The 14,826-nt window shown below is 45.8% G+C and overlaps 1 protein-coding gene across 5 annotated transcripts in view; it reads left to right on the top strand.

The window, feature by feature from the left end:
- LOC128755895 (dipeptidyl aminopeptidase-like protein 6) overlaps positions 1-14,826 on the top strand; it is a 261,376-nt gene that overhangs the window by 136,308 nt on the left and 110,242 nt on the right. The window contains exon 1 of one of the 5 annotated variants that reach the window (XM_053859998.1): positions 6,167-6,523. The exons of the other annotated variants lie outside the window; for them this stretch is intronic. Within the exon in view, the coding sequence (XP_053715973.1) occupies positions 6,473-6,523 (51 nt within the window). The 5' untranslated portion in view covers positions 6,167-6,472. Of the gene's footprint in view, positions 1-6,166; positions 6,524-14,826 lie in introns of those variants that run through there. 5 annotated transcript variants of the gene reach the window in all.

Below are 14,826 nucleotides of genomic sequence, written 5' to 3'. Positions count from 1 at the left end.
AGCGATGATATTCAAGGTTCTCAAGGCAGCATGGCTGGCCTGAAACAATCAGACCAGGATAACCTTCAACCACCCACACAAGGTTTTGCTACCACAGAAAGAAGCAAGTGGCAATGTTGGTTCCTGGAATTGAAGAATGAGGAACACGTTCTCTTCCCAGCGAAGCGGAGGGTTAAGTTCCAGGAGGGTCGAGTGGTAATCTAGCGAACCCCAGAGGGGGCTTTCCATACCCACTGCCGCGTCGCCAAAGGAAGCAAGCAATAAGGAGCATTGGTTGACTGAGAGTTACATGTCCAGAAACCTTCTGAAGTCACAAGAAATGGTCAAAGAAGTGGAACAACATGGTCTATGCTAATGCTGTAACCAGCAACCCACACAGGTTTACTTACTGCAAGCACACATGGTGTGTTTGGTTGATCTTGGTAACAGGGTTCTTTTATGCTGCTGATGTGGAAAATTAAGGCTTGGTTTTGGGTTCATTTTATCCCAGGGGGATATGGAGGATGAATAATGTACTGTAGCCCCTGGATTATGAAGTTTTCCCAGGTGTGAACTTATACATTTTAAGACCAAAAATAACTCAAAGCTAAATTGTGCATATAATTGCGATATTTTGAGGATGCGGAAGGGGAGCCATGATCTGCCGAGAGATTACACTACATCATGACATTTAAAATGCATCGCTCCATGAATCAAGTCCACAGTTTTGGGGAAATATTTTTTTGTTGAGAGACGCATAGCGGTGTTGTGTCGTTGGAACTGGAAGATCATGGGTTCGACGACCTCACAGGTTGCAGTGAATCTGCGCTTCCTGTGTAGACTCTGAAAATAGAAAGGAAAAAAATCAAATAAAATTCATAAGAACATCCATGTGTTAGAAGAAACAAAAATTCTTCATATCGTGAAAATAAATAAGTCATCGATGCACTTCCTGGTGGGGGAGGCATCACATTTGTATTTCTAGTTGTGGCTCACAGATTAATGTTGAGATGTGGTTTCATTTAATAACTCTATGTTCTGAGAACCTTAAGAGTGGGTTTGATGGAGCCGTTTCTCAAGAGGCTGACAGACAAAGTGCCTCTGTAGAGTTTTGCGTTCAATGTGTGGTGCTGCTACCAAGAGTCTTTATTTTAAGCCAAAAAGACCTTTGTGTTTCTCAGATGTAGGAGTGGAATTGTCTTTTCAGTAAGCAAGTGTGTAGTCACTGCTCCTCAAAGCTCAGCGACGCTCGGCATTGAGTCGTCCTGAGCGTTTGTCCGGACACAGCCTGTCTCTATTGACCAAGCATCCGCAGTGAAACACTGATATTCCTCCGGTGAATGGCTGTAATTCAGGATTTAACATGAAGCAAGTCTTCCTGCTGTGGCTTTCATCCCTCCCTCCGCTTGTTCATTTGTCAGCAGAACAAACTTGCGGTTGCAACTTTCAGACCACCACGAGGTGATTGCTGTGTTTTCTTGTTATTTCCGCCGCTGTGGTTCGACCCCATCGCTCACCAGCCTGCAAGGTTTGGGTCCTCAGTGACCAGCGTTTCCTCACGTCTGATGGAAAGGCTGCTGAGTGGTGGTTTTTGTTTCATACATCATGGTCTTGATGGTAAACACTGGCTGAGCTGTTGGTGGGCGCCTGTTGCTCTTCATCTGTCACAGCGTCTTTGTCCTGCGGAAATGATTTCACGCCATCAGAAGGCTCTATGAGGAGCCATCCAGATCATAGAGACGGTCATGGAGAGGGTTATGGCAGGTGTTTAACTGGCTCTAATTGTTTTCCTTATGTTCCTAGTCACCTCCACTTAGTACTACGAAAAGCTATTATTCCATCAAGCTCATGTTCAATAGTCTGCAGATCCCCAGAATACTTCAACTGTATAGACCACCGTCAACAAAGCAGCAGATTCAAAACATCTGAATAAAAAGTGTAGATATGAATGGGTAAGAGTTTAATGTCAATTTGATGTATTGTATGGATGGAATTTCTGGTTTCTGATATTCAAATCGACTATCATCTATTGCACTTTTGTGTACATGTCAGCCTTCTGGACGTCTGTTTTAAACAATGTTGCCGTCACCGATCACATGCTCCATGTGTTCTATATGTTGGAATTGGTGTTCACCAATATTTCCACCAGGGGGAGCAGCCCACAGTCAAAAGTTTAAGACAACGACAAACTCCAAAGCCAGCATGCGACTCTGGAAGAGTATTGATCATGCCGCTCTTGCACAAAAGAGGAAACAGAGGCAGTGTTGTAGGAGGCGGTGGTCGGAGAGACTGTTAAATAAGTCGCCACTGGAGGATGGAGAATTCCCACCATTGTTACGTCTCCTTCGTGTCTCATCAGAGCTACATATTGGGTAGTAACAGCACTGCTGCCCCCCATGGTTTCTGGTGGTGCCGCTTCATTTGGTTCGTACCCATAAGCTTTGTGGAAACTTCCAGAAATAGAGACACAATGAACGCAGAGCACAGACAGAAGGCTTGGTCCGTGTCTGGATCCGTATGTAACGTTGAGTATGAATGTGCCGTCAGTGATCTGGGAGAGGCACAAAGTAGAACCACTGCTCCTCTACGTTGAGTGTAGCCAGATCAGGTGGTGCGGGTGTCTGGCAGGGATGCCTCCCAAACGTCGTGTTTCTGGCATGTGCTCCTGGGAGGGAGCCCCAGGACAGATCTAGGACATGCTGGAGAGGATTTATGTCCCAGCTGCCCTGGAATCCTTCCAGTGGAGCTGGTGGACTTGGCTGGGAGTCAGGCCTTCCATGCTGAGACCATGATCCCGATAAGTAACAGGTATTCGTAGCATGCGCTCATCTAGATGAGCGTATTATAGCTGCAGTTTGTGTGTCTCAGCGCTGACAGATTTTTGTTGGCAGTTCCCACCTACTTTTTTGAGACAGGGAGCAACTTGAAAGATACTGTTTTGAAATCACGACGTTTAACTGTTTATCTTAAATAGTGAATCCTTTTGAATGAACCTATTATTGAATCACTTGAAAAAATTTTTTTTTTTTGCAGTGATCATGTCAAAAGTTCAACAACAATCTTTACAGCTAAATCTTATTGTTACATTTTACGAACACAATTTTCAGGAAAGTGAACTTCAAAAGATGGTTAGTGTCTAAACTAGAAACCAACCAGACAAACCTGTTTTGCATATTTCTCAAGTCTTTGTTGTCAATAAAGAAAAGCAGAGAACGTCTCTGTGGAGCGTCGACAGTGGGACGGTGAGGATTTTCTTGAGCGCTAGTGACATAGATGCTGTCGATGTTGCGTGATAGCAAGAGAATAGCAGCTGCCAACATGAGAAGGTGGCACCCAAGACTGACATCCCCAGAAATATTTCATGAACCGACATATTAATTAGTCAAAGTATCGTCTCGCTGCGTGTGGAGACTCTCAGCTCTAATTGATTGAACAAGCACATTAAGAGAAATCTGCTTCTGATTAAGCCAAGACATCAGAGACTCCTCTGCGTGGCCAAAACCGAATATTCATTTTCCTTGCTAATTATATTCCTGTCTCAAAGATTAAGCTGAAGTCTCTGAAGGCTTGAACTTTATGAAAAAGCAATTTCACTTCAAGTTTTAACAAGTTCTGATTTATCGCCGCCGTTCTATCTGCCGGATCATAACTTTTTTACAACCGGCAGCAACTTAAACATTTGGGTTTACGACTTCCGCTCCACTTTTAGACCGTGGCCTGTTTTTGCTTTTGAATTCAGGCCAGTGGCGCGGAGCAAGGGTTTGTAGCGAGTGAGTGCCAGAGAGTCATGTACTGGGAGAATGAGTGGTGTTACAGGAGGGGGCCGTGTGAGGTGCTTCTGAATTAAAGCTTGTTTCAATGTCTCAGCCTGTTCCCTTTCAGAGACCAAATCGATAACAAGCGAACGTCTTCCACAAAAGCCCTGCGACCGTCGATGGCCGTGTCTCTGAAAATATGATTTCTTTTTCAAAGGTTCATGAAAAGCCTTGCGAGGCAAGAAACTTAATCAGGTTCAAGCTTTGTTCTTCGGGCTCCAACTAGTTTGAGCCCCATATCACCATCTATGGGCAGAGGGAAGGCCAGATACCTCATACCACCTCCAAGAAGAGAGTCCAGACTGTTCATCTTAGGGAGGCGAGGACATGAGCAGCTGACGCTTGAAGAACAAGCAAGTGGAGAAGGGAGGAAAAGCAAAGTGGATGGACCAGGAGCAAAGACAATGACACTCCCTTCATAAAAAACAAAAACGCACCGCGATACTGCGATGATAAAAATACCTGGCAACCCATTTCTATCAGGCGTGTGCCACGGCATGAAATCTGGCACCCTCCTCCCCCATTTGTGTTGTGACTTCAGCGACGACAGCGACGTCTCTCCGAGGCTGAAGACAGAGCGGTTCAACACCAGTCAGAGTAGTTGGACTGTCCGACCCATTTCGATGGTGGCTGAGTGCAAAACACAAACTTTTGAAAAGAAAATTTACAAGCTACTGGAACAAAAGTACAAATAGCCAAACACATTTACACTTAACAAATTTCTTTAATGAACATATTTTTTTCCTGACTTGCTAAGTGTATTTTCAAGTTTGTATATGTGTTTTCAAAGTTTATAAAATCGTGGCTCACACGCGTCAATCGAAAGGGTCTGTCGTTTCAATTTCATCTCAGTATTTCAAAGGAACACTAAGTCAAAAAAGACAACTGGAAAGAGGGGAAAAGAAAATAAAACAAATACCTTTTACTAGTTAAGTAAATTAATGAATTTTGGGGGAAGTACTTAAAGTCAGAAACATTTCTACGCGATCAGTTCCATGATTTTACTCTGACTTCACGAGGGCCCCTTGTGGCCCCTGGGCCACGCTCGCCTCGCCCTGCTTTCATGTGCGTTCATGCTCTTTGTTTTGTTCGAAGTGGATCACTAAAGTCTCCTCTTTGATCGCTCCTGAAAACTGTCAGCTATTATTAATTCCACTTTACTTGTCTGCCGAAATTCTGTCTGACAGGAATTTAATGGTTTGTTAATATAAAGTTGGTGGGTCTGACCTGCATCCAGATGTTGAACGAACACTGTGCTCAGTTGGTTCACTGGTATTGGGCTGTCCAGCACTGTCAAATACATGTAAAAACAACATCAGATATTGAAGGAAGGAGGCTCTGCAGAGAGGACTAGCACGGACCAGAATGTCGGCATTGCTGGCTGACTGACTCACCTATTGAACAGTTTTGAGGTTTCATTTGGCCTGAATTGGTTGGACGTTCCGAGCGAGTCAGGTCCAATTTGAACAGCTAAGCGTCTTGTTGCTGCGTGGAGTGTAGAGTTACAGTTGGACCTGTGGGACTCGGATGCAGATGAATTAGTTGGACGCTCCGAGCGAGTCAGGTCCAGTTTGAACAGCTAAGCGTCTTGTTGCTGCGTGGAGTTTAGCGTTACAGTTGGACCTGTGGGACTCGGATGCAGATGAATTGGTTCGACGTTCCGAGCGAGTCAGGTCCAGTTTGAAGAGCTAAGCGTCTTGTTGCTGCGTGGAGTTTAGCGTTACAGTTGGACCTGTGGGACTCGGATGCAGATGAATTGGTTGGACGTTCCGAGCGAGTCAAGTCCAGTTTGAACAGCTAAGCGTCTTGTTGCTGCGCGGAGTTTAGCGTTACAGTTGGACCTGTGGGACTCGGATGCAGATGAATTGGTTGGACGTTCCGAGCGAGTCAGGTCCAGTTTGAAGAGCTAAGCGTCTTGTTGCTGCGTGGAGTTTAGCGTTACAGTTGGACCTGTGGGACTCGGATGCAGATGAATTGGTTGGACGTTCCGAGCGAGTCAGGTCCAGTTTGAACAGCTAAGCGTCTTGTTGCTGCGCGGAGTTTAGCGCTACAGTTGGACCTGTGGGACTCGGATGCAGATGAATTGGTTGGACGTTCCGAGTGAGTCAGGCCCAGTTTGAAGAGCTAAGCGTCTTGTTGCTGCGTGGAGTTTAGCGTTACAGTTGGACCTGTGGGACTCGGATGCAGATGAGTCCCACAAACACTCTGTCATGCAGAAACCACTGAGAAACAGCGAGGAGCCTCACTTTGACCTTCGCCCACGTGACACGCCTCTGCGAACTTGCGCCACCGACGAGGCGTTTTTGTTTGTCTGTAAGCATAAACAAACACGCCGTGATATTAGATTTATTCTTGATTTGAAATTCAAATTGTGGCTGGCGCTGAGCGTCCTTGTCGTTAATGAGATTATGTTCATGAAGTCAACATGAAATTCTTTGACGTGTGCGCGCGCGGGTGTGTCGCATCAGCTCGCCTCCTCTCTCTCTCCTCCTCCTCCTCCTCCTCCTCTTCCTCCGCGGCTCCGCGTCCTTCCACCACTTGTTATCAGACACCTTCGCCTCAGCATCCTCCTCCTCCTCTTTCACCGTGAAAAGCCTGGTTTCTCGTGCGTGCCCCGCGTCTCCGCTCCGGTGATCTGCGTCTCTCCTCGCGCCTGGCGGTGTTGCCGGCAGGGAATCATGACCACTGCGAAGGAAGGCAACGCCAAGTCAGCTCAGCAGCAGGAGCAGGTACCGCTGTTCTAGCCTTTTCTCTGAACTGTCCGCGGCTCCTATGACTTTTCTTCGCTCGCCCTGGATGGATGGATGGATGGATCCGTCCACCCAGCGGCGAGTCGTCAGGAAGCTTTCCCAGCCGTTCGCGGTCATCATTATCATGCAGTGATGGTCGGACGCGCAGGAGACAACGAGCAGTTTGTGTCGTCGCCTCACCTGTTTCTCTCCGTGTCATCGCCGCTCGCTGCCCGTTAGTCGCTGGGAAACTTGAACCGCGGCATGAGACGGCGCGTTGGCTCTGAACCGTGCCGTGACCCGTCAAACTGCTCGCTTGTTCCTTGCTGTGGGCTCAGTGGTCACTCGGAAATTGGGATTTGACAACAACATTCGACACTTTCTCAACCTCACACCGAGTCATATTCAGAGGTCATTCATGGAACACACGACAAATGGCACACTTGAGTTCAACCAGTCAATTTGGCCATTTACTGACTGCAGAATAAAATGCAGAAGGCGAAAGAAAAACATAGTTTTTAAAAACAAATCCGTTAAAGTCGTTCATTATATATATATATATATATATATATATATATATATATATATATATATATATATATATATATTTATTTATTTTTTTCTTTTCAATAATTTCTGTGCAGTTTACAAAGCATTTCTAGGTTTAATTAAAAATTCAAGCCAAAAAAAAAACAAAAACGCATTTTTATGTCATATCTGCTAAAGGTGCTAAAGAATTTGAGTTCTAGGATATTAAAACATTGTAGTGCATGACTAGTCAATTGAATACAGTAAGAAGAAAAGATTTGAAATCCAATTTTTTATTGGTGAACTGTGCCTCATAAATGAAATCCAAAAGTAAAGGCCAAGCAATACAATACAAATAGTATAGTATAGTAATACAAACACAGCGATTCAGTTAAATAAATAAAATTCTGAAATAAAATAAGGCTGTCTCAAATAGGCACTTAAGCTCAACACAGCAATTCAAAAATGAATAATAGAGGTATAACACGCCTCTAAATGAGGCAACATGTACAACCATTGTTTCTCATAATTACTTGCGTTAATTTTTTTAATTTTTCATCGCGTTAAATTGCGTTGTAATTAATTAATCGAATTAACGTGTTAAAAGTACAGCACTTATATATATATATATATATATATATATATAGTGAAAGTTGCTTTTGAAAAACTAAATAGATTTTCTTCAAGATTTTCTAGGTTAAATATTTTTTTAATGTGCAACTGTACACAAGGCGGTGAGTAACAGAGTTATGAGCCAAAAGGTGGCGCTCTCTTCACCCACACCACTGGTACACTTCAGAACCACTGAACCAAGCTATTGGTTTTAATATACCGAGATGTGATGGAGTCATCTGGGTGAGTTGTTCACCTCGGTCCAGTAGAAGCTGCGGGATGATTATGTAAATGGTGCTTTAAGAGGGTTTGATGAGAAGGTCACGGCACCAGTTATTGACTTGTCAGTTACGGGCCTGATGCAGTGTTGTTTATTCAGGAGGTAAAGGGTGTTTTTCTGACTCGATTAGCGTGCGGGGCTGAAGAGCGAAACGTTTGAAGTCACGCCAGTCAACAGAGGACGAGTCATAATCGTGTTTGGCTGTCGTAAAAAAAGCAAATGGGATTACGACTGTTATCCACTCATGTAAACACCGTAATCAGATTGTGAGCGTCGATGTTGAAAGTGAGATCAAAGCGTGAGATTCGCACGTGTTAGATGCATCTTGAAAGTGTTCCGCAGCATATTCAGTCCGCCGTCATTGAGTTGATCCACGTGTGATATTGAGAGGAAGGCTGTGCCCTTGTGTGTTGCTTTGACTGTGGTGAACTCTTGTGGGTCAACGGCACCTCAACAGCACCTCACTCACAACAAAGTTGGCCTCATTTATGCAAAACAAAGGTTTATGACAAACTTTTAAAACCAAAATGGCAACTGTGGAAAACAGAGGCAGCGTTGTAGGAGGTGGTGGTCGGTGAGGCCACTAAATATATCGCCTCTAGAGGATGGAAAATGTCTGTCATTGATACGTCTTCTTCATGTCTCATTAGACCAATGTATCGCGTGGTAACAGCAACACTGCCCCCCATGGTTCCCAGTGGTACTGCTCTGTTTGGTCCACATCCGCAAGCTTTGTGGAAACGCGCAGAAATACAGAGGAAATGAAGGCAGAGCACGGACAGAAGGTCCGGATCCGTATTTAACATTGAGCATAAATGGGCTTTTAGCACGATGCTGTTACTCTGACCTGCAGGTCTCTTTGTAAACAGATCGACCTGACGGCTCACGGCATCCAAACAAGTCTGCGTGTTTCTTAAACAACGGACTGAAGACAAAGGATTTTTCTTGTGAGAAAACAAGTTGATGATTCCACCTGGATGGTGCGAGGTTAAGCAGCAGTCGAACATCAGCCTCACGCTGTTGCAGTCAACTAGAGCAGTGTGAGCTTGGTGACGCCCTAAAATATAGCACTGAAGTTGAGACAGATTTGACCAAGAGCTAAGTCCCCAAAACTGACCGGCTTGAGAGGAACTTCAGAGGTCCTTCATCAGGATGAGTGTTTGTTCCGAGAATCAATCGTGATCTGCTGCTATAAAGTCAGTCATGAATCACCTGAAAGCCTTTGAGATTCAAACATCATTGGATCCCGAAGGTTTTCAAGCGTGAAGAGACATTTTCCTGCTTCCCACGTGTCCACTTCAGCTGGACGCCACTGAGGAGGAGTACGATTTGATCCCAGCATGATCATGAATCAAATGTCTCAGACGTGACAGTTTTTCATCTTTTAAACGCGAGCTGTACGGGCCGGCGTCCGCCTGTGCGCTGCGGACCAAGTTGAAAAGCAGGATTTTTCATTTTGGCAGAGCCCGGCTCGCCACGCTGCGACGTGTCAGTCAAAGTGTCGCAGGTGGGTAAAGGTCAGCCACTCACGGCCCAGTGGGCTCTGTCTGCACAAGTACAGAGTAAATAGGAAAACTCTTTCAACTTTGGTGTTGTTAGATGCTGCCGTCATGTTTACTGCCTTGAAATACTCCAGCTCTTTCTTTTTCTTTTAGAACAATCTAACGCTAGTTTAATCACTCAACCTCTCAGGTCATTTCCCATCAGGAAGCAAGTCACCCATCAAACTCAGCCACGAGTCACTTGTATTCTCTCCATGTCCTTCATGGTGAACCTCACTGGTTCCTCTCCTTCATCTGCAACATTCTTGGTCCAACTCTGTCTCTGCTCTCCATGTGTCCAAACCATCTGTAACCCAAACCCTGTCCCTGCCCCTGCCTGCATATTCATCTCTGACTCTTCTGACTTTGACTCCTGAGTCTCAGCTATTTGTATATGGAAGCTGAAGCGTTTGTATGTTTACAATTTTGTCTTCCCAAATGTCATCCAAGCAAAATATGGGTGCAAATAAGGATTCATTGTTTTGTGTGACTGTTACTTGACTGTCTTTGGTTTTTCGGAAGCTGCACATGTACTTTCAGGGTTACCTGAACTCATCTTCATCGAGGCATCAAATCACTGCCGAACACTGTGTCAGTGTTGTGAAATGAATGTCTTCTAAGATGAGTTGGAATTGATCTTGTCCCATGCGTCAATATCATTGAAGGACCGTCCTCAACGGATTTAAATGTTTCTCACATGGTCAGCAGTGATAGGAAAATATAACTAAACAAACTCTCCATCTGTGATGGAATGATTTGTCATCGTATTTGACTATTCCCTTATGTAGTCACAGTCGCCACAAACGTCACTTATCGACGCCGGGCCTTGTTTTTTGTGATGAAGCCTCAGATTCAGAACTCAGGAGGTGACGCTCAGATTCAAAATGATGGAAGGTTTCATTAAAACAGTTGCTTAAATCCAGCGACTGTGGAGCGTAGTGCCACCTAGTGGGCTTCAGGAAACATGCTGCCTCAGCCAACATTCAATAGTGACTCAGCAAAGATACTACTTTTGCTTTAACTCTTGTCCTTAGGTGGGTTTCCTCTGGGCACGAGGGATGGGCGATAACTTATCGTACACGATTTACTGCCCTGTTTGACAGTTGTGGAGAGTGTGTTGGACTTTGGTTCACGATCATAGTTTTAAACTTATTTTTAATCCAGGGAACCTTTGTCTCTGGATCTGTGTTTGTTTGATGAGATGGAGTGGTCCTCATAGGTTCTCTGACGCGGTCGTCTGCCTTGGTTCACATCAACACATGCAGGTCTCCCGCTGCGTTGGCGCCGCGGTGAAACACCCTGGTGAAAATAGTTGGATATTGGACGGAGCTCCGCTCCGGTATTGGCGGCGGCGCCCTCTTTTGTGTTTCCAATTAGGGTTCACTGATCGTGGACACACTCTCACAGGCAGCGCTAATGCTACGAGCCGCCATCAGTTAGGGACCATCAACAAACTCTAAAACGGTCAAAGTATGAGTGAAATCTCCAACAAGGCAATGAAAAACAACCATTTTAGGAGAGAGAATTGTGAAAAGGTTTTTCATCACACAAGACAAAGGACTGACAGTTTGTATAGTGATTTGGAGAATAGAATATGACTCCATGATCATTTCTCCACATGATTTCTAATATTCCTTCAATAGCATCTAGGAAATGTGTCCAGACTGCTCCATAGTTCAAGTCAACTGTTCAGAGACATGAGATACAGCAGACAGACGGCTCCATTTAACCCCTAAATAAAGCTGGCAGAGCAGCCTGTCAGACACCAGCGGCTTCTACCAGAGACGTGAAACATTGAACTTCTCATCTCTACGCTTAGTTCACTATTATATTTAAACATATACTGATGTTGGCGGCACTAATAAGTTTCATCATAAAACAGTTTCAAGAGACTCTTTAGTGTCCAACACATGGAATAAAATGAAAATGGCCAAAATGACAACATCTATCATGATATATTTTTTTGTCCATAGCGCCCATCCCTACTGGGCACTCCGGTTTCCTCCCTTTGTCCGATGACTGGATGACTTGAAATTATGTGCAAGGTTTGTGTGTGTGGTGTTCCAATCCCTACCCTGTGTAGCTGGGACAGGCTCCTGCCTCCTCCAGTGGCTCCCCCCTCCTCCAAACGCTCTGAACCCCATTTCATCAAGTTCAAACCAGAGGATTCATATTCTCCAGGAAAACATGATTAAAGATGATCTTGCTAATTTAAGCTGATGCAAGGTGAAACATGGCTGTGGGTTGTTGTTGGTTTACTCACGGGTGAATATTAAGTGTTGGTTGTCGGCGGGTGCTGCTGAGGCGTGACGCTTTGGCAAATTGAAAAACAGCTTCCAGCGTTCGCGGTTGTAAAAGCAGCGGTGTGAAATAGACACGCGTGCTTGCTGAGGGGAGAACACATCTGGCGGAGTCGCTCTCGCACACACACACGCACTCAACCTCTTCCTGGGTTAGTGATTACGTGAGGTCCTGTTGTGGCCCGCTGATTGATGGTCTCCTAGCTGGACGCGTGGTCTGGGGACAGAGGACGAAGATAGAGGGCAGCTCAGCAGAGATAGCAACACCGGTAATCAGCTGCGGCCACAGGCAGCCGCGCCGCTCCGACCACTAACCCTCATTACGGCTAAAGGGTGAAGGTGCTGAGGGGATGCGAGTCTGGTGACAGAGGCAGACGTGCACTTTCACCGGCTCATTTGGAGCGGTGTGTTTTTGTTGTCAAATTACTCTCATTTTGGCTGATTACTGGGAGTGCGGTACACGGGTCCAATCCGTGAGCCTGGAAAACATGCTGTTAGCGGCCGGGCGGCTCCAGTTCCAACGCCACAAATTGTCTCGGAGAAACAGATTTGAACATCTCAGAGTTATTTTGAGGAGAACTCACCTATGGATGAGCGAGTGAAAAGTCTATAGCAGGAGTCAACAACGTTTGCTCAGGGACCAGACGACGCTCTCTTTTAAACTTCCAGTTGTTTGCTTCGTGCTTCAATTCTTCTTTGCTTCAATCGTACGTCATACCGCCAGCAGCTCCCCCTGGTGGCTACATGAAGTAGGGGTATAGGTTAGGTTAGGTGGCTTTATTGTCTACAGTACAAGACATATAGCATGGATGAAATATCTGTTCTCTCAGACCTGGACGTATGACATAAAAATCAACAGACAGGAACAAATAATAAATAATTGATAAGTGGTCAGCAGGATACATGGCAACAAACTCATCATCACATCGGTCCATCAGCCACCGGGGGGAGCAGCTAGCTCATGACAGACCCGGGGGCAGAGCAGGAAGGGAGTTCAGCATCATGACAGTCTGGTGGATGAAGCTGTCTTTCAGTCTGCTAGTTCGTGCACGGTGACTCCGGAACCTTCGCCCTGATGGCAGCAGGGTGAAGAGGCTGTGTGACGGGTGGGCGGGCTCTCCGAGGGAGGCGAGTCTTGTAGATGTCCAGGAGGGACGGAAGAGGGACCCCGACGATCTTCTCAACAGTCTTACCTCACCACACGCTGCAGGGGTCTTGCGGCAGGCGATGGTACAAGAGACGAACCACACTGTGTTGCAGCTGGTCAGAACGCTCTCGATCGTGCCTTTGTAGAAGGTGCACATGATGGGGGACGGATCTCCGGCTCTCTTCAGCTTCCACAGGAAGTGCAGGCGCTGCTGGGCCTTCTTGGCCAGTGCTGTGGTGTTGGTGTTCCAGGTCAGGTCCTGGGAGATGTGAACACCCAGGAACTTGGTGCTGGTGACCTGCTCCACTGCGGCACCAGCGATGAGAAGCGGGGGATGCAGGATGGGTCGTCTCCTGAATATCCTGTATATTCCTCGTGATCCAACCCACTCTCACTCCCATATGTTGACGCCAAAGGCAGCCGTCTGCATTGCATGTGGACGCATTAGGTTTCCATTTGAGGCACATGTCCTAGCTTCCGCGGCCGTGGGCAGATCATCATGTTAAAGAAACACAGAGGTTGGTTAGGTTACGCTCCTTTCATTGTAAAGATGCTGTACCTATGCTGATATTTAAAATGGTCTGAGACCCTTGGACCTCAGATGGTGATCCCTAAAATATCTCTCTGAATACATTGACGGATTGAATGAAAGTATTCAGAGCTAGTCGTCCCTGACGTATGTGAGCGTGTTTGCTACATTCACTGCATTAATTGTATTTAGTGGTGGGAAAGATTCCCTCTTAGCAAAGGGACTTAACTGTTAAGACCCTTAGAACCAAGTGGAAGATTTAGCATAGAGAAGTGGGCCATGGTTGATGGTCAGTGAGGGCTGGGAAGCTCGGTGAAGTGAGTTAGCTGTTAGCTGAAGCTTCATTACGCTACCCTCAGTGTTGAGAACGTGTTTTCCCACAGACGAAGGCTCAGTATATGAGGCACAGTTCTGGCTAAATACTTTCTCCATAAGCTTTAATGATCATCTTCAGGGCCACTCGGCATACAGTTTATCGCAATACCATTTCAATGAGAATATTTGAGGCTGGAGAAATTATAAAGTTCTGTGCTGCTCTAAGCACAAACTGGAGGACAGAAAGCTCAGAGATAAGGCCGCGGCTTTGGTTCTGGAAACAGCTGAGCAGAGCGGCCTTCAAATCCTCGCTGATATGGACAGAGTGGAGACCACTTCAGGTCAGCCCTGAAACGCTTGGTTCTCAAAGATCTTTGGTCCCTAACCTTACCTTTCCTCCGGATCAGAAGACGCTTTAGGTTGTTGCTTTAATAATGTTCTCGGAGGAAATATGAGCGTCTAATGATGCGATTACAATGTGGTCGGAAGCATCAGTAAACTCAGTTAAGCTAGTGCTCTCCTCAAACTTACTCTTGCTATCAGCTCTCAGGTACATTAGTGCTCCCTAATGGAGCTATTCGCTCGTGGAAATTCTTCCCCTCACCTCATGGGTCACGCTGGTTATCACTCAACATACCAAAAACATAACATAAAACACAACATGAAATGGAATAGGAAATCATCCATCCTCACCTGCCACATGTTCTCCTCACCTCAGGTGAGTGATTCCTTCCTGCTTGGTCTTTCTGTTTCCCTCTGACACGCCAAGGGGGACAAACAAAATAGCGCCAAATTCACCCTGGTTTCCACTCACTCTCTTTTCGTCTCTGACTTGTTGGTCTTGTGCACCTGGTAATCCACTTCCTGACTATTTTATGGCCAAAGTGACCTTCCGATGTGCGGATGTGTTTCCCAGCTAATGCATTCATCACAAGCCAAGCTAAATGCTCCTTCTGCTCAGGATTCAGTCCTGAACACCTTGCACCTGAAGCGCCAGGAATTTGGCCGGGGAGAAAAATAACAGTATGGAAATCACTTAAAATGTAAAGTA

This window comes from Synchiropus splendidus, chromosome 3 (genome assembly GCF_027744825.2).
Source record: "Synchiropus splendidus isolate RoL2022-P1 chromosome 3, RoL_Sspl_1.0, whole genome shotgun sequence".
In the NCBI taxonomy this organism is placed as follows: Eukaryota; Metazoa; Chordata; class Actinopteri; order Syngnathiformes; family Callionymidae; genus Synchiropus; species Synchiropus splendidus.
The sequence above is the reverse complement of the archived record's forward strand: the minus strand, read 5'-3'. Positions and strand labels throughout refer to the sequence as shown.